Consider the following 17,909-nt stretch of genomic DNA (forward strand, 5'->3'; position numbering starts at 1 on the left):
GTGTGCAGCCAACGTTACTAGGGCCGGCTCTCCTTCTCCTGTCAAGCTACACGTCCGCACGGCTGATGAACTCAAAATCGTCATCATCAGCCATGTATCCGTCGCCATGGCTACTTGAGGGCTCTTCGCTGCCGACAAACTCGTATTCGCGAGCCAACTTCTCCGTCTCTTGCGTTTCGAACTTCTTCACGGCATTCGCGAGGGCGGTGCGGAGGACATCACTCCCCTGGCTAGGGCCTGTGGGTGCATCGAAGGAGTAAAAGACATTCGGATCATTTGCAGCCTCGCAGTCATCGGGCCCGTTGTCAGAATCGGCAGAGGAGTCTGAGTGGGTGTGGTCGTCGTATAATACTTGGTCGACAACGTAGCTGAAGTAGGCCCGTCTATCGGCAAACCTCTTATTGATATCCGTCTGGTTGAGGCCCCGAAGGCTCTTGCAAGCCCTGTAAGTTGGATTTCGTTAGTTAAGGGTTCGTTTATACATTGTCGTCGCAGGTGAAAGAGGAAAGAGAGAAAGAGAGAAGCAGCTTTTTTATCTGTAGGGGGGATTGAGACGGGCCTGGCTTACTTGCTGCTCTGAGATGGCATGGGACGGATCCGGGTATAGCCAGGATTTCGAATTTCGAGTCCCAGTGGATTCAATTTGGGGTCTCGGAAACCTAAAGCCCACTTTTCGTTATGATCGCGAACACGTTTGGACTGGGTAGCAGCACGGCGAAGGTCAGATTCCGGAAGAGAGAAGACCTGAGAAGTCATGATGAGATGCGCGACGGGAGAGTTCGATGCAGAAGGCAGACAGATGGCGAAGTGTATGCGTAGAAACTCGTATAATGTGGATGCAGCAAACGACAGAACAAAGCAGGATATGGATATGATCAAGGATAAAAGAAGGATCTCAGATTCACCAGTGACTACGAGAATGTGTATAGAAGAAGTGTGAGCTGTGTTTTGAGAACAAACGAATGGTGACACAGTGGTTGTAGTGCGCGTTGTGTGAAGCTAGGTACCAAGCAGGCAGATATTGAGAATAAAGAAACAGAGCAGGGAGGGGAAAAGAAAGCAGAGCCACCAGGGCAGAGGTATGTATATATATATATATGATATCTATGGAGGAGGAGGCAGAGGCAGATGCCCCAGATTAGATAACTGACGAACGCAAGTCACCCGACTGACATAAGCCGGGGAGTCACACATTTAGCACGGCGCCAGTCCTATCCAGGTCTAGTGCGTGGCGTACCCTGGCGGCTGGTGGCGGGTGCTGGTCCCTGGCCGGTTTGTTGATGTCATCGCGGACGAAGATGCAAAGTGTCGGCTGCGGACTGGTGACTATGTCGCGACAGTCAACTGTGTGGACGGCGTGAACTCTGTGGAGACATGGAACCTAAATAAACCTGAAGTTATGCGGCGTGGACCCAAGTTTTAGGCGTCGAGACCCCCCAGGACCCCCCACTCTCTGGGCCTGGTTAACTGGGGTGTCAGCCTAAATTCTCCAGATTTGTTCCAACATTCTATCATCCCATCTCCCCTCTATACTCCGTACATGTATTTTATTCTTTGATTATAGTGTAACAGTACATGTGCTTTTTGGTGAAGCTTATTCAACCTTTAGTTGCCAACCCTTGTCCTGTCTGGAGGAAAAGCGAGATGACTCAACCCGGCCAGTGGCTGTGACTATCCCTCATCTGTTCCCCGCTGCAATATCTGCGCCGCATCCGAAACCAACCGTGCGCATCTCTAAATCTCCAACTCACAAAATCTCCCTGCCAAGCTAAACCTGGTGGAGTAGCATGGCGCTAGATTCTACTAGACTCCCCTGTCTAAATTCCGTGATGACTCCAGCAGATTGTGCTTGCCCACCTCCAGCGCCAAGGCGTCGATGGGTTCCCGCGTGTTCCAGTCATTCGCCAACAATCCAGGCTGAAGAATCATACTATCTCCCTATCTTTGTCGAGCAGGCTGGCGAATAACCGACGTGAACGTGAATCATGAAACTGTTGTCATTGATCTTCTCTCAAGTTCAACTCGCAAGCTCATTGGGGTTCATCTTCCTGGGGATTAGGGTAACCGAAAAAAAAAAAAAAAAAAAAAAAAAAAAAAAAAAAAAAAAAAACCCAAAAAGGACACATGGCTGTCGTCATTTTCAAGCAAAATCAGGCCATCCCTCGGATTTATCCTGCTAAAGCTACCTTTTAACTCGTCAGACTATCTTCATATGGGAATGTCCAAAGTCTGACGCCTGTTGCTGTGTCTTATTCTGAAAACGGGATTTTGTCATAAAAGGCAACGTAATTCAGACATGCCAGGATACAAATGAGGACCGTTAATCTTGAGTTATTAATACCATCCATTCCAGACAGTCGGACATCTGTCTGTCGCGTCCGAGACAACTCCCGCATCATCCCCGTTTTCTTGTTTCCAGCGGGATTAACCACGGGCTTCCAAACGGCCCGGGAACAGCGCAAGTCGCCCAGCTCAACTTTGGAGGGCGTTGGGATTCCAGGCCCTCCGATTATCCACCTTCATGTCTGCTCTCGACTGCCTCCTGCTTCTTCCGCTTCCCCGTCGGATGCATCACCAAGCTCCTCCCGAGGTAGTCGATCCGGGAACCATCCAAACCGGCCAAGTTCAACTGCATACTCGCCCATGCTATCCACATGCACATCCACCCCCTCCTCTGCGAGTGCGGCCGCCTGTCTCGCGGCAGAACCAGGGCCACTTTGCCCAGACTTTTTTAGCCATGTGAGACAGCAAATATCGCATTGCTTAGCGATAAATATCCCAAGAAGTAAAGCAAGGAAAATTAATGCATGCTTACCGATGGGGTATGATCCCCCTCGCATTTAGGACGCGCTGCCACGGCACGTTCTGGTCGTGATAGAAATGGGTGGTCCCCGGGCTGTTGGTTGGGAGATATTTGAGGCACATGCCGACTTGTCGCGCTCGTTGGGCTGGAGAGGGTGTCAGTACTCCGTAGAAATACTAGTATTTAAAGTAGTAATCCTTTTATTATTATTATTATTATTATTATTATTATTATCATCACAGCATTCTCCGGAGACACGCTTCTGTTTAACTGCCCGTGCAACCACCCACGGCATAAAAGAATTAAATATGATGATGATGTAAAGGAAAGTTGGTTCATCTCACGCTGTCCAAGGAGCCATGCAATGTGGCCGTAGGAGCTCACTTTGCCACGAGGAATCTGTTGCACCGCATCATAGACGGCACTGTACCACCACTCCGCCTCATCGGAGCGGGCCATGACGGGGAGTTCCAAGTCACAGAGAGTGTTTGGCGTAGACAACACCAGACTTCAGTTGGTAAGAGAATAATAATTGTATGCCGGATAATCTATGTTCCGTCTATAACCCTCAAACTCAAAGGTTAAGCTCCCAGCAAATTATCCATTGGCAACATCTACAATAATACTATCCACATCCACATCCACGCTGACAATGTCGCTCGCTGCCTATCTGGCTAAAAACTACCTTACAGCAGACACACCTTCAACCTCTGATCGACCCAAAAAGAAGCGAAAGAAGAATAAACACTCAGACCAAGACGCCGGAACCGCCGGTTTGATAATCGCAGACGACGACCCTCCAGATCTCCGCGCCTCCTGCACAAAGCCCAAAAGACACGGCTCTGGGCGTGCAAACGACGGCGAAGATGAAGACTCACCCTACACAATCGCTGAAACCGGCTATTCGGCCGAATTCCGCAAATCGAAGAAATCCAGCTGGAAGACGGTCGGAGGGCCTGTGGCGCCGTCCAATGCGGAGCAGGCAGCTGCAGACGCCATATTAGCGTCCGCTGCCGCGGAGCGAGCCGCCCAGGCACAAGAGAGCGAGGAGAAACCCGTTATTGCCGAGGGCGGGGATGTGGACGGCGATGGCGGGCTTCGGATGGAATCTGGTGCCAGGGCGGGGTTGCAGACGGCGGCTGAGACAGAGGCCATGGTAGCTGCCCAACAACGCAAACGGGAGCGAGAGTCACTCGCGATGAAGAAATCGAGCAAGGCGGGCGGGAATGCTGGTGGCGGGCTTGAGTCTGAGACCATCTACCGCGACGCGAGCGGGCGGATAATCAACGTGGCGATGAAGAGGGCAGAGGCACGGCGGGCGGCCGAAGCGGCGGCGAAGGACGCGTTGACGGGCGACGTGCAGCGGCGTGAGAGGGAGGCCCGGCGGGAGGCAGTGCGGGAGGCCAAATATATGCCTCTGGCGAGGACGGCGGAGGATGAGGAAATGAATGCGGAGCTAAAGGCTAGGGTGAGGTGGAATGACCCAGCTGCGGAGTTTTTGACCTCGACGAAAAGTACCGGTTCAGCTGGTGCTGGTGCAGCTGTCGATGGGCGGAAGGGAGCGAAGAAAGTGTATACAGGGCCTGCTGCGCCGAATCGGTATGGGATACGGCCTGGCCATAGGTGGGATGGGGTGGATCGGGGGAATGGATTTGAGCGGCAATGGTTTGAGGCTCGGAATAAGGTAAAGATGCGGGAAGGCTTGGAATATGCTTGGGCGATGGACGAGTAAAAATTGTCTTTGCTCTTAATACCTTTTTCTTTTCTTACTTGTTGTATTTTGTACCTGGGTTTGCCTCGTCGCGAGGCCGGACTCGTGGAGCGCATAGGGAAGGAGTTTGATGCTTCATGGCATAATTTGTTAGGTATACCCATTTTTGAAATGTACAGAGTCATAATGAAAGGAAGTCAATTCTCCTTCTCCTCTATTCAGCTGTTCCCTCCCTGTATCCAGTGCTAGTGATATGAGCATCTTGAATTGAAACGAGGAGCTTATTAAGTTTGAGTATTTATTCTTTATTTGGTCGTCACTGGCTCAATTTCATCGCAGCATATCACCATGAAAAAGGAATTGTCCATGAAAACCAAGCAGGGAGAGCAAAGAACATAACTTCAATTGAAAGGATGTAACAGCACCTGGATGTACAGATGTAGAGATGTATAATAAGGGTAAAATGTCCTCTTTTGCCTCTAGTCCATCATCCACCACCAAACCTCATCTTACTTCTCTCCATCCATGTTCCAAAAAATGTATCTCACTAGAGCCCAAACCTTAAAACATTCTCTTGGTTGAATAACAATGGTCGTACAAATTAATCAGCAACGGGGGACCTCCAACGCAATTCAGCCAACGCAATAATATCCACAAGGGAACGATGCCGATGGCTGATAATAACTCCCGAAACATTGAAACGCATTTGAAGTATCGAGGAGTAATAGGTATGCTAACCAAGTGGGTCGAGATGTGAAGGTTTCGAGCCTGATTGCTATTAGTAAGGTGCGAAGTGTAGAGAACAAGCGAGACGAATGAGCAATCAGCACGGGGAGAGAAAAGTCGTATAGAGGGGGAAGTGAAGGGGCTAAGGCCGTAGGAAGGGAGTTGGAGCTTGGGCGTTGGTTCGTTAAACATCTAACTTGGCCAATATAGCTCCTATATACGTTCGGATATATTTATACTAGGGAAAATTGGGAAGTGGGTATATAAATGGATGCATTCTGGATGACAAGGTGAATGAATAAATGTAGATAGGCGATATGTAGGACGCTCTACTCCGCTCCCATCCCTCCCACCCCTCCCCTTTCCCCTCCCCTTCCTCCCAAATATATCCTAGAGACTCTCCACCGGACACATATAATGCAACAATAAAGGACATCTATCATTCTATCAATCCATGAAATTAGTAAATGAAATAATTCTGTCACTCCTTTCATCCATCAAGGCAGTCAGCCACATGTCAGGTCAGCCAGTCATTCGATTGAAATTGAAAATCCAGCAGATTCAAAAGGTTTCTCAAAAATAGACGGGAGGGGGAGAATGATAATAGGAAACGCCAAATAGAGAGCGATTGCGGGAGCAGGATAAAATATAAAATGGTTGATGGATGATGACATGGCGAGATGGTGGGATGCCGAGTGTAGGCTAACCACGGAAGAAGTAATAAGAAAACAAATGTGAGATGGCGTGATATGAAATGACGTGGTAAAAGATTCGACAGAAGAGAAGGAAGGCAACCTAACAACCACCAACAACCGGCAACCAATCGGATAACATAGCAATCAAGGACAGTCATTCCAAAATCAGGGAGATAAAAAATTGAGAGGGGCTAGACGACCACGGGGAGGAGTGGAGGGAATATCAGAATGGACCGTGGCATGCCAAAGTAAAAGAGGGCTGTGAAAAATCAAAATAATGAAAGAAGACCAAAGACTGGAAAATACGTAAAAGGCATTCAGCTGAACCGTTAAAAAGGCCGTTGGGATGGCTTGGGGAGGAGGTGACATGGCATTAAATTTTCCAACTCTTCGTCTCTTCCGGTTTCCATTCGAATCTCCTTGTCCCCATCCGTCAGTCTGGTATCCACCTCTTCTTTCCTGTATCCGCAAGCCCCATATATATTCATTGTTATATTCTCGTTTTCCATTTGTCGCTGTACTGCATTTTTGGTCCTCATAGACCATTATATTTTTTCTTCTTAACTTCGTGCGCCCAGCCTTCTATGCCTTCCCCACGACTCCCAACCGGGATATTCAGACGAACCTGCTCCATGCCCTTGGTACCGTCCAGATAGGGATGGCTAGACATACCTCCGGCATTCGCTCTGCGCTCAGGTAACAGTTCAAGCATCGGGAGGAGGAAGTCAGAGATAGCCTTGCTCTCTTCGGGGGAGAAGTGGTATTTCTCCCTCAGTACGTCTGGGAGCGCCCAGTGGCGGAGTCGGTGGATTTTAAGCAATTGGCCCTTGCGGTTGAAAATTTCTTGACTCCATTTGCCAGAAAGGCATAGGGATTTGGGGAAGGGGCCGAGCAGCTCGATGATTTGGGCGATGTGGTCGTCGTCCTTTTCATATTTGGCACCTGATTGTGGGTCGAAGAGGTAGTCACCTGTGATGAGTTCGAATACCTATTTGACTGTCAGCAAAGGGAAATCTCTAGAATATGCATATTGGGGATTAAAACAGCATGGACATACCATTGCTGCCATACTCCATACGTCAGTGCTGGCACCCCATTTGGCGCCAAGTATAACTTCTGGAGAGCGGTATTGCCTAGTCTGGATGTCATCCGTGAAGTGATGTCCGACCCAGCATGCATTCCCGAGATCTGCAATCTTTACTGAAATTATATCGAATTCCATGTCTTCGGCATTTGATGTCTCTGATGCAGAGTTCTTATCCAGGGATATACCGGAGACCTCCCGTTCCAAAATATCCCTAAAAACATGGTTAGGGAGTGGAAACAAACAAAAACAAAACAAGGCAGAAAAGAAAAAGTGCGCATTGAATAAATCGCAAATGGGCAAATGAAACATACGCTGTTTTTTCCCTCTGTTTCTGCTTTCCGTCATCAAGTGCCTCCTGATCTTTAATTCCCAACCGATCCTTCATCGAGAGATGGGGTGAACTCGGTGCAGCTGCAACATAGTAACAGTTAACTAGGGCACGTAAAATCTAAACCAACAGGTAGACATATGCTGACCTGGTGAATTACTTAAAATTTGGTTGAGGCTGCTGTGGACGCTTTGGTTCGCGGCGTGGGTGCGAAAAGGGTCGCCGCCGCTGAAGCTGGCATTAAGCGGACTTGGTAGTGGTTGACTGCCTGTAATCAAGGTTCTTCTCCGTCGTCGCCCATTGCGATTATCTTCCTTGTTTTCCTTCTTAGGCTCTTCTTCCTTCACAAACGTTTTCACAATCTGCTCGACGTCGCCAATCTCGATCAAAACGTTCTCTGGTTTCAGATCGGTATGGATGATACCACAGTCGCGATGCAGGTAATCCAGACCCAGGAGGACCTGTTTCGTGATCTGTTTGACCAGAGGCATTGGGATGCCACGATGATTCCAGCGCTTAATCAGCCCGAGAAGGTTTTCCCCCAGCACCTCAAACACCATACAGACATGAACGCCATTGGGTCCGCGATGCTCAAACGAATCCAGGAGGCTAACAACATGCTTCCGGCCCGGGTGGTTCGGGTTAGCCTGGACAATTTTATTAAGAAGTTTAATCTCATCAATAGCCGTTTCAGTGTAATGGGCAGCCGATCGCACAACTTTCAGGGCAACGTGTTTGCCATTTGTGGTATCGCGTGACAGCCAGACGGTGGAGAAATGGCCCCAGCCTAGCTTGCGAACGACGATGTAGCGGCCATTATTATATGATTCGCCGGGGCAGACGGGATGGTAACCTCCCTTGCAGTAGTCTTCTGAGTCTTCTTCGTCGGCCGTTATTTCGGAAGGGTCTTCGGTAGAGGAGGAGGAGGAGGAGCGGGAGAGGGGGGAGCCGTAGTTAACTTTGAGTGAATGAGTATTGATAGTAGGCCTGCAAAGAGATTTTTAGTCAAGATATGCATATAGATAAATATATTGATATCGAATGGTATAAGATATACACTAACCCTTGATGTTTAGCGGCCGGCGTCGGCATGGTGGAGGCTGGGATGGACTCAACAGTGACGACTGATGGAATCGAATCGTTGGTGACGATGGGCCTGAGATCAGTGCCCTTCCTTCGCTTCTTGCCAGCGTTGTTCCCGTTGGTAGCGTCGTTCGAGTTGGCCGCGCTGCTGGCCATTTGTTTTGCCTTGATGATCGCAGCTCTCTTTATATCATCCCCATTCATGGTCTACCTGTGAGGAAAGGTTTGTCGGGCCAGGTCGCGAGCCGGGAGCGAGTAATCTCAGCTATGGGCCCGTCCCTCCTGGTGGCGGTTTAGGAAATATGGGTTAAAGTGATGGTAGTATGGTTGGTATTGGGGGATTGGAGGTTGATGGTCCAGATGTATTATTACACGAGAGGCAAGGCAAGGTGTGTGGTGTCCAGCGGGCAGGCAGGCTAGATGGCTGTTGGAGGGACCGGACCCAAGAGGCAAAATCGGAAAAAGCAAAAGAGCCCTCCCTATAAGGGGCAACGACGGCTAGGAGTCAAGTCAGCTCAGCGGAGCAACGACGGAGTGGTGCAGAAGGGTACTAGGATCTAACACGGTGTTAGTATATGCGGATGGACGACCTCGGGAGGGAGAGGAAGAGGGAGGTTGGCGTTGGAGCGAGGACGAGGGTGAGGATACGATGGGGTGAGTTTGGAGGGGGGGGGTTGAAAGCAGCGACAACAGCCAAGGATGCCCGCTCACCACCACGATGCTGTCAGCGTTATTTACTCAAGTTCTTGCCTACGATGAAGAAAAAGAGGCGATTAAAGAATCCATCCAACCTCTCGAGCACAAGGAGGCGAGGAGGGAATGAAGACGATGAGCTGACAGTACTTGACTGTTGAGAGCAGACTCGGCGCTGAGGGATAAACAGCAATGATGTAGCGAGGTACTGTCTACCTTGGCGGAGCACTGTCCACGGTAGGCATTGCGGGGTACCTGGTACTGAGGGAAAGCGCTTGAGGGAGAAAGGCAAAGGAGGTTAAAATAAATAAATAAAAAACAAAAAGTTCAATAGTGGGTAGTCGTGAGAGGTTAAAACATAGATTATACCGGCTTTCATCTCTCAGTGATACACACCACAAGAGCGGTTCTCTTCGATGCTGCTCTTGAAAAAATATTATAAACTGATTGGTCACTGCCGGGTGGGCGCCAGGCTCTCTCCACGGCGAATTTGCCCAGCTCAGCTCACAATCCTATTTATTCCTCGTCGCCCTCGTTAGTGGCATTCGGCTGCAAGCCCTCCAGATCCTCATCCAACTCCAGCAAAGAGACGCAGAGGCGCTAAGGCGTAAAGGATAAAATTAAAGAATAGTGTGATCTACTCCGTAATGTTCCTCTATCCCCGTACGCACTTGTCTATCATAGCCCTCATCACTGGGAAGGTGGGCTAGAGGGACACATGAGTGATAGTACGGAAAACCCTGTGCTCAGTACGGAGTACTCTGCACGGAGCACACGTTAATGTATCCCTCAGGGGCCTGTGGCAGCAATCCTCGATTCTCATTCTGGCGAAAGAGGATTGCGAGTAAAAAGCCGATGTATTCCGTATATCGAACAGGATAGATATCCCAGCGTCCTCTTTCCCCACCCCCCCCTCCCTCGCTCGCTCCATGAACTATTGACGGATGCATTTCTGCAGATTGGGGGAAAGTCTCAAGTCCATGTCCATTTCAACCCTAATCATCTCCCAACCCTCTGCTTTCACCTTGGCTGGTAGAACATGTTTGATACAAGAAACTTCATGTCCTCTATTCTCTGTTGCACAACCTTAAAAAGTCCCATTCCGAGGACTTCATGTCAAATGAGATATTCGAAACAAACATATTCGTGTATCAGCAAGCTAGCTCTTGAGGAGGAATCGCGAGAACAGGGGCAGACCTCTCGGAAGTCCCTTTGATATCACGTTCGTGCTGCTGAGGATCGCACCGGCATTTAAGAATGGCTTCCCCATTGTTTGAATCTCAGCGATTTAGTCGACTGTAGCATATTCAAAGCTGCCCATAGGGATTTTTTGGGGCTTTCCATCTGGGCGAAGAATGCATTATTTAGCAAGGGGAAGGGTGTCTCCCCCGATTATTGAAGAGCAATCGAGATGGCTTGTTTTGGCTTTATTCGTATGCCACATAATGTTCATTGCAGTGGAGCGTTTTTCTATTTTTGCAACAGTCCAGTCGAATTCTGGAAATCTCACCTCTCCAAACGCCTATAATATTCAGTATTATACTTCCAAGATAGCCGTCGTTCGACGGCGGCTTGTTGTGATATAGTCGTTATGCGCTGTGGATCTTGGAGCTTGACTTGGAAGTTCTTTTTCTTTTCTCTCTCTTTTCTCCTTCTTTCCTTTCCTTTCTTTTTCGAGGACGCATGTGTTTCCGAAGGGTTTAAACATAGAAGTTCATGATTAAATATAGCGGGTCTGACCTCGGAGTTATTATTTATTGAATAGCTTGAACCAAATAATTTTCCCTCCCAGTGCAGAAGAGAACAGAATACCCTGCTGAAACCCCACGGATCTCCCCGCTGCATTGATGAGCCCCTTTGATCCCCCGCCGCTTGCAGCCCACCTCCTCGCATCCCCTCTCCTATTCGTCCTCCGCCCGCTACACGCTCTCCTCCTCAACCTCCGCCCGGCCCCATGCACCCGCACCCCCTCCCAACGCCCCATCCGCGTCGTTTGCATTTCTGACACTCACGACTATCACTTACCCAGCGTGCCGGATGGAGACCTGCTGATTCACGCGGGGGATTTGACGAACAGCGGGACGCGGGCGGATATTCAGTTGGCGGTGGATTGGCTGAAGACGCTACCGCATGCTCACAAGGTGGTTGTGGCTGGGAATCATGACGGGTGGTTAGATACGAGTATTCGGGGCTTCATTTCCTCGTGCGATGCGGAGGATGGGGCTGGTGATGGCGACGCGCAGGCCATCGATTGGGGCTCTATCCATTACCTGCAGAACAGCAGCTTGACCCTCACGTTTCCGTCTCCCGCTTCCGCTGATAGTGGCAGATCTAGCCACCATACGACAAGTGCCAATGCCCCATCTCGGACGCTGACGATTCACGGCGCCCCGCAAATCCCACAGCTGGACCCTTCACCGGATTCAGTGCACGCCTTCCAATATCCCCCCTCCCTTGATCCCACTGCCACTGCCACTACCACTACCACTACTACTGATGATGCTGCTGCTGCTGGCACATCCGGGATCAGCGACTTCCACGCTTACCCTTATCCCACCCCCATCACCCATCACATCGACATCTTAGTCACCCACACGCCTCCCGCCTACCATCTCGACAATTACCCCTACTCCGTCGGCTGTCCCTATGTCCTCCGCGCAATCTGGCGTGACCGCCCGCGTCTACATGTCTGCGGCCACGTGCATGTGTGACGCGGCGTGACAGGTGTTACTACCACCGTGTGCAGGAGGCATGGGAGGCGCTATGTGCGGAGCGGTCGGAGCAGGGGTTATTATGGGAGCGTGGGAGCGGAATTGGGAGCTTTGTGAGAGGGGGCGGGTGGTGGAGAGATTTGGGCGTGGGCGGGGTCGGTGGGGTGTGGGGCATGGCGTGGAGGGTTGTTTGGGAAGGTCTTAAGGCGGTAGTTGTGGGGAGGCTGTGGGGCAGTGTTGGTGAGGGCGGAAGGGCTATGGGGCTGGGGTTGGGACGGGAAGGGTGGATAGTTAATGCCGCTTGTTTGGATGGGAGTGGGAAGGTATTAAGGGGGGCGACTGTGATTGAGATATAGGGGATTATATATAGGGGAAGAATTAGGCCGGGAGAATCGGGGAAAGCGGGAGGAAGACTAGATGAGTTTGATATATACAACTCCACCAACAATGACGGAGCATGTGCATGTATTTACAACTCGCAAAATGAAATATATGGGCAGCGATGGTATAAGAATCCAAGGTTCAACACCAGCATCATCATGACCATAAATATATCCCAGACCGAATTTCAAAACTATAAAATCTAGAACATAAAATCACAGCCTCGACTTTGCCGCCGGCGCCGGCAGTCTATCTGTTGGTAACCCGAGTGGATCATAAACCTCCAACCCCAGCGAATCCACCGGATTTGGCACAGTCTTCACCGCTAGGCCCCTGGCATCAACCAAGTCTGGGCACAACTGGCCAATATTCGAACATCCGATCAGCCGCATATTCATAACCATCTCATCTTTCAACAGCTGCATAGCCCGCTCGACGCCAGGCATTCCGTACGCGCTCATCGCATACAGGAACGGCCGTCCGATACCCACCCCCTTCGCACCCAGGCATAGCGCTTTAAGGATATCCGTCCCCCGCCGCACGCCACCATCAATATACACCTCGATGCGATTTTGCCATCCACGCCTGCGTAGCTCAGGCATGACCTCCGCCAGCAGTTCGATGGCCGACGGCGCAAATTCCAGCTGCCTGCCGCCATGGTTCGACAGCACAACAGCGGGGATCCCCATTTGCACCGCGCGGAGGACGTCATCGACCCGCTGCACACCCTTGAGGACAATGGGCATGTCGGTGAGGGATTGGAACCAGGGGATATCTTTCCAGCTCAGCGATGGGTCAATGAAGGAGGAGATTGCGCGGGCGGCACCCTGCGAGCGATCCATGGAGGACTCTGATTTCCCATCTGCTGCTTGCACTGCGGACCCACGGTCTGAGAACTTAGAGCGCATGTCTTTCTCACGGCGGCCGAGCTGGGGTGCGTCGACGGTGATGAAGAGCGCTTTGCAGCCACGTTGTTGGGCGTGCTGGACGATGCGCTTGGTGATGGTGCGGTCCTTATTGACGTATAGTTGCAGCCATTGGACCTGGTCTGGGCCGCGAGCGTCAACGATCTCGTCGAAGGAACAGGAAGCCAGGGTGGGGATCATTTGGATGACATTGTGGGTGTTTGCGGCACGGGTGAGACAGACTTCACCTTCCGGATGACCAAGTTTTCCCAGGGCGGTGGCGGTGACGTAGAAGGGGACGGAAGTAGGAGAGCCCAACATTGTGGTGGAGATGTCCACGTTTTGGACGTCGACAAGGATGCGCGGGCGGAACCAGACTTTGTGGAAGGCGGAGTGGTTTTCGCGGAGGGTCTAGTTCAGGGATGTATTAGCTCACACACACACACACACACACACACACACACACACATATATATATATATATATTTATGTTTTCCTCTCTGAATATATATTGAATATGAATTTATGGAAAGAGAGAAACGTACCATTTCATCATCTGCGCCACTGGAATAATAAGCCCAGGCTGTCTTCTTCATAATGCGACGGGCCACAGCTTCGAAATCTAGGAGGTTATAACACTGCTCTAACGGAGGCATGTGCTGGATTCGGAATTGGCGCTCTTCCTCCTCGGGATCGACAGCTTTATCCTCGTGCATGACGGTGTCCATAGCTACTGGGCCCAGATGTTTTGAAGAGTCAAGGTATTTGTCGAGGGTGTCGGGGGGATGGATGGGCTCGAATTCGTCGGTTGCATCTTTCCCGGCATACTTTAGAATGATATCCTGGCCGCCGGGGTGTTCTTTATTGGTATTAGCATGGACTGTATGTACATGTACAAAAAAATGGGTAAAATAAATTAGTGAGGTGGATCGGGGTGGGTTGGTTTTGTTGCTATATACCAGGGAGGAATTCCGTGACATCGAATGCTTTTCCATGGACGATGATCCAACATGAGTTCTTGGAGTTGTGTTTTTGTATCTCTGGGCCTGTAAGAAGTTTTCCCCCGACCTCTTCGTCCGACGGCATGGCAGCGGTGGATGGTTGGGACGTGGGAAGACGCGGATCTAGGATGAGAGTTGCTTGGAAGGTATGATGAAGATGCTGGCAGTACTGATAACCGAGAATTTGACGAAACGAAAGCCAGGAGATTCACGAATTTAAAGGAGTCAAAGAAAGAAGTGAGATGTTCTCGTGCGAGATATTTAGGCTCAGGAGTAAAAATGTCCGCTGCGCAGATGTGGAGAAAGGGTATTTTGACTTACCAGACTTGAGGGATTGAACTCAATTGAACGGAAACTAACAACCGTCTGTTCGATGACAATCAATGTATGTATCGCCTATCATGATGATATAGTCGGTCTCCTTTCAACATCCAGTATCGATCTGCTGGAACAGATCCGCGCGTGCGTTTTGCAAACATGAAGAAACGTGGAAAGTATCTAACTAGAGGTTCTCTGCCGGTGATTAGGTAACGACGTCATTTTTAGTTAACTAGTTAACTAGTTATACTAGTGGTAATATATCACCAAATCACCGTGCAGAATAGATTACCGCTAGTTAACCTACCCCAAGGAGAAACGTTTATCCTTTACTTCTGCGTGTAACAACGTCGCAGGGACAATACGCCCGATCCATCATCAGATTTACTATCTCGACATACATCCAACACATCCAAGACATCCAGATTGACGGCCCGCGCATAAGCATGTCCGGACGGACAAATACGCGGACAAATGCTGACTGAGTGACTGATTGACACACACTCCCCACTACCACCGTCGTTCACTAATCCGGACTCTTCCTTCACGTGTTGGGCGACCGGCCTCTGCTGACCTGGTTCTGGACGGTCACGCTCGCCGTCTCAGCCTTGCTTCCACTACGGAGATCATTCCCTCAACGTATCTGCCTGCTCTACATGACTCCTGTCTCTTCCCCTCTGCTCCGCTCGGTAGATGTCAGTTACTCACCACAGATACCACACCGTGAAGAAGACACTTAATTCACTTCATCATCCCTTGACGCGGAGTTTCTTTGTTTCCCAAGTAGAATCTCGTCCGACTCGAACCCTTTCAACGCAGTTGTATATCCTCAGATAAACTCACTCTCACCACACTCTCGTAGGCCATGCACACATTCTGCTGCATTCCACCTTCGCTATGAGCTCCAGTCTCGAGGCGAAGATCGTTGTCCTGGGTGCCCAAGGTAATCTAATCTCCTGAATAAAGTATGCGTCTGTAGCAAACCATATGTTCACATCTCTTTCCTTATTTCATAGGTGTTGGGAAGACATCCCTCGTCCAACGTTATGTGAGAAATGCCTTTAATCCGGCTACAACCACTTCCACGGTCGGTGCCTCCTTCGTCACTAAACGCGTCCTTGACACAACCTCGGACACTCTCGTCCGTCTGCAGATCTGGGACACCGCCGGCCAGGAACGTTTCCGCAGTATCTCCCGCCTCTATTACCGGGGGGCTAACGCCGGCCTGCTATGTTACGACATCACAGACGAGAGTAGCTTTCAGGAAATGACCGGCTGGCTAGTTGAGCTGAAACAGAACCTGGGTGAAGACTCCCCCATCGTCATCCACGTCGTAGGCACCAAATCGGATATCGTAGCGCATGACCCTAACCTACGCCAGGTCCCCTTTGAACGCACCATCGCGTACGTTGCGGAACAACTTTACCCATCCCAAGCATCCACCCCACCTCCCAGCTCCGGCCTGGGCATCTCCAGCAGCTCCGCCTTCGGAACCTCAAACCCAATCTACAACCCAGGTGCAGAGAGCAAGCGAAGTAGCGGCTTCTGGGGCCAGGATATTGGTTGGGACTGCTGCCACGAGATCAGCGCCAAGGACGGCGAGGGGATCGAGGAGGTCTTCCGTGTCATCACCCCGCAAGCTTGTCGAGCAGCGGAATAAAATGGTAGACGCCGACGCAGCCCATCGGGGAGGGTCAGGAGGCTCGGAGAGGCCGCCCTCCCACACTCCTGGAGCCGTGCCTGATGGGAACAGTAGCTTGCGCGGCGGGACAGCAGATAAAAGACGGAGTTGGCTCGGGTTTCCCCCCTGGTCTGGTGCTGAGCGAGGAACTAGTCGACGTACCGGTCGGGTCGACTCAGACTCGGCAGGCGAGGTGCTGCTGAGGACTTGGTGGTAATTATTGTTATTGTTATTGTTATTGTTATTTTATTTTTCTAAGCACTCTTTCCAATCCATTAACTCAAGGCTGTACTCTATTCCTTCTATTCCTCCCCTTGCTGCAGCTTTCTTTCAACCATCTTTATTAGTGCATCAAAGGATGGAAATATACCACCCTCCGGCTTCCCTTATCGTTTTAACGCTGGCCCGTTAAAACCGGAGAACGCAGGATCCCCACTCGCCTTCCCAAAATTCAACCGTGCATTTACACTGGGAGTCCGGATTCGAATGTGCAATATTTCCCCCCTTCTTTTCGCTGTGTTTCATCCATTTTCATCATGTTCCATTTGTATTTCTATAAACTATATATTGCTTGTATCTTTTCCTTTTTTTCCCTTTCCTTTCCTTTTTATGTTATTTGTGTTATTTATTTGTTATTCTCCTTTTTCAGCTGTCTTAAACTCCTTTGCTCTCTGGCATTCCTTCTTTTTTTCCTTTTTTTTTTTTGGCCTTTCGCTCATGGTTGATTAGAGGGAGGCGTGTCCGCGTTTCTATGGAGCACTGCGGGTTTCTCGAGACGATAATTAGTTTATAATCATGAATGTAAGGGGCGTACTTCGATTAACAGCTAGCACTATCCTAATACAATTTATGAATTGATTAAGAAAAGAATGAAAGAGAAAGAAGACCAGAAGAAAGAATTGTATAAAAAAAATTTTATAAAAGAAAAATAAAATAAAAAAATATTGAAGATTGTATTATAGTGAAGTATGAAGTGAAAAAATGTTAAAGATTATATAAAGAAATTATTAGAACTATATATATACAAAGTAGAAATTATATAGAAAAATTGTTAGAAGCTACATAAATATAAAATGAGAGTTATGAGATATTGATTGTATAAATTAATTATTAATGAGTTTTAACTCATCACATTATCCCTCTCTACTGAGATGAGTGAAAATTTGTAGACATTAAAAGTGGCAGCAGTGTTTTTCATAATGAATGCAAATTCTCAGATCAGACAATCATATTTTATTTATTTAATAAAATATTTATAATGATGATGATTAATTCTATTATTGAAAACTGCTTCAATCTCGCATTCAAATTTATTATTTTCTTTTATAATGACAGATGATTGTTAATTGAAAATTTTCTGTGAGAAGAATGAATTTTCAGCTGCAGATTGAAACAGATTTGTATAAAAGACATCATAAATATTGAATGAAATATTAAATCGATAATTATGAATGCTCAGCACTTTTATTACTGTGTATTTAATATAATGATAATTTAATATATATAAAATGCAATTCATTTTTATATTTTTGAAATTCAATTGAATTTTATCTTCTACACAATATTAAATTGCAGAACTTTTTCTGATGTTTATTTAATTTTTATAATTTTATTAAATACTGATTATTAAAGTTTTTACTCATTTATGAGTTTTCTTAAACTTGCTCACAATATTCTTCACTGTTTATATAAAATTGTGAGTGTATGTGATTTTTCAGAGAATCTCAGAGAAGTTTAAAATCTCTAAATTATATTTATATAAAAGAAAAAATGAGTTTACATCAAT

The 17,909-nt window shown here is 48.6% G+C and overlaps 8 protein-coding genes across 8 annotated transcripts; 4 read left to right on the plus strand and 4 right to left on the minus strand.

Annotated features, from left to right (window-relative positions):
• Positions 1 to 46: 46 nt before the first annotated feature.
• On the minus strand, positions 47 to 756 carry HCAG_07533 (predicted protein; the record flags this gene model as incomplete). The annotated part of the gene is made up of 2 exons (XM_001537174.1): positions 47 to 443; positions 569 to 756. 2 exons carry the CDS (start codon positions 754 to 756, stop codon positions 47 to 49), a joined length of 585 nt encoding a protein of 194 aa, XP_001537224.1.
• A 1,763-nt stretch (positions 757 to 2,519) lies between these two features.
• Positions 2,520 to 3,164, minus strand: HCAG_07534 (predicted protein; the record flags this gene model as incomplete). The annotated part of the gene is made up of 3 exons (XM_001537175.1): positions 2,520 to 2,726; positions 2,816 to 2,948; positions 3,148 to 3,164. The coding sequence occupies 3 exons, from the start codon at positions 3,162 to 3,164 to the stop codon at positions 2,520 to 2,522; spliced, it is 357 nt and encodes a 118-aa protein (XP_001537225.1).
• A 291-nt stretch (positions 3,165 to 3,455) lies between these two features.
• On the plus strand, positions 3,456 to 4,535 carry HCAG_07535 (predicted protein; the record flags this gene model as incomplete). Its single annotated transcript, XM_001537176.1, has 1 exon — positions 3,456 to 4,535. One exon carries the CDS (start codon positions 3,456 to 3,458, stop codon positions 4,533 to 4,535), a length of 1,080 nt encoding a protein of 359 aa, XP_001537226.1.
• Positions 4,536 to 6,425: 1,890 nt separating this feature from the next.
• HCAG_07536 (protein kinase dsk1) lies at positions 6,426 to 8,589 on the minus strand (the record flags this gene model as incomplete). Its single annotated transcript, XM_001537177.1, has 6 exons — positions 6,426 to 6,469; positions 6,608 to 6,923; positions 6,993 to 7,233; positions 7,334 to 7,433; positions 7,511 to 8,337; positions 8,414 to 8,589. 6 exons carry the CDS (start codon positions 8,587 to 8,589, stop codon positions 6,426 to 6,428), a joined length of 1,704 nt encoding a protein of 567 aa, XP_001537227.1.
• A 264-nt stretch (positions 8,590 to 8,853) lies between these two features.
• HCAG_07537 (predicted protein) lies at positions 8,854 to 9,744 on the plus strand (the record flags this gene model as incomplete). Its single annotated transcript, XM_001537178.1, has 4 exons — positions 8,854 to 8,970; positions 9,006 to 9,087; positions 9,307 to 9,363; positions 9,599 to 9,744. 4 exons carry the CDS (start codon positions 8,854 to 8,856, stop codon positions 9,742 to 9,744), a joined length of 402 nt encoding a protein of 133 aa, XP_001537228.1.
• A 1,229-nt stretch (positions 9,745 to 10,973) lies between these two features.
• On the plus strand, positions 10,974 to 11,837 carry HCAG_07538 (predicted protein; the record flags this gene model as incomplete). Its single annotated transcript, XM_001537179.1, has 1 exon — positions 10,974 to 11,837. One exon carries the CDS (start codon positions 10,974 to 10,976, stop codon positions 11,835 to 11,837), a length of 864 nt encoding a protein of 287 aa, XP_001537229.1.
• Positions 11,838 to 12,433: 596 nt separating this feature from the next.
• HCAG_07539 (cytochrome b2, mitochondrial precursor) lies at positions 12,434 to 14,209 on the minus strand (the record flags this gene model as incomplete). Its single annotated transcript, XM_001537180.1, has 3 exons — positions 12,434 to 13,534; positions 13,669 to 13,982; positions 14,083 to 14,209. The coding sequence occupies 3 exons, from the start codon at positions 14,207 to 14,209 to the stop codon at positions 12,434 to 12,436; spliced, it is 1,542 nt and encodes a 513-aa protein (XP_001537230.1).
• Positions 14,210 to 14,601: 392 nt separating this feature from the next.
• HCAG_07540 (hypothetical protein) lies at positions 14,602 to 16,102 on the plus strand (the record flags this gene model as incomplete). Its single annotated transcript, XM_001537181.1, has 4 exons — positions 14,602 to 14,651; positions 15,049 to 15,137; positions 15,305 to 15,385; positions 15,459 to 16,102. The coding sequence occupies 4 exons, from the start codon at positions 14,602 to 14,604 to the stop codon at positions 16,100 to 16,102; spliced, it is 864 nt and encodes a 287-aa protein (XP_001537231.1).
• Between the last annotated feature and the right edge of the window lie 1,807 nt (positions 16,103 to 17,909).

This window comes from Histoplasma capsulatum, genomic scaffold (assembly GCF_000149585.1).
Source record: "Histoplasma capsulatum NAm1 scaffold_9 genomic scaffold, whole genome shotgun sequence".
Classification (NCBI taxonomy): Eukaryota; Fungi; Ascomycota; class Eurotiomycetes; order Onygenales; family Ajellomycetaceae; genus Histoplasma; species Histoplasma mississippiense.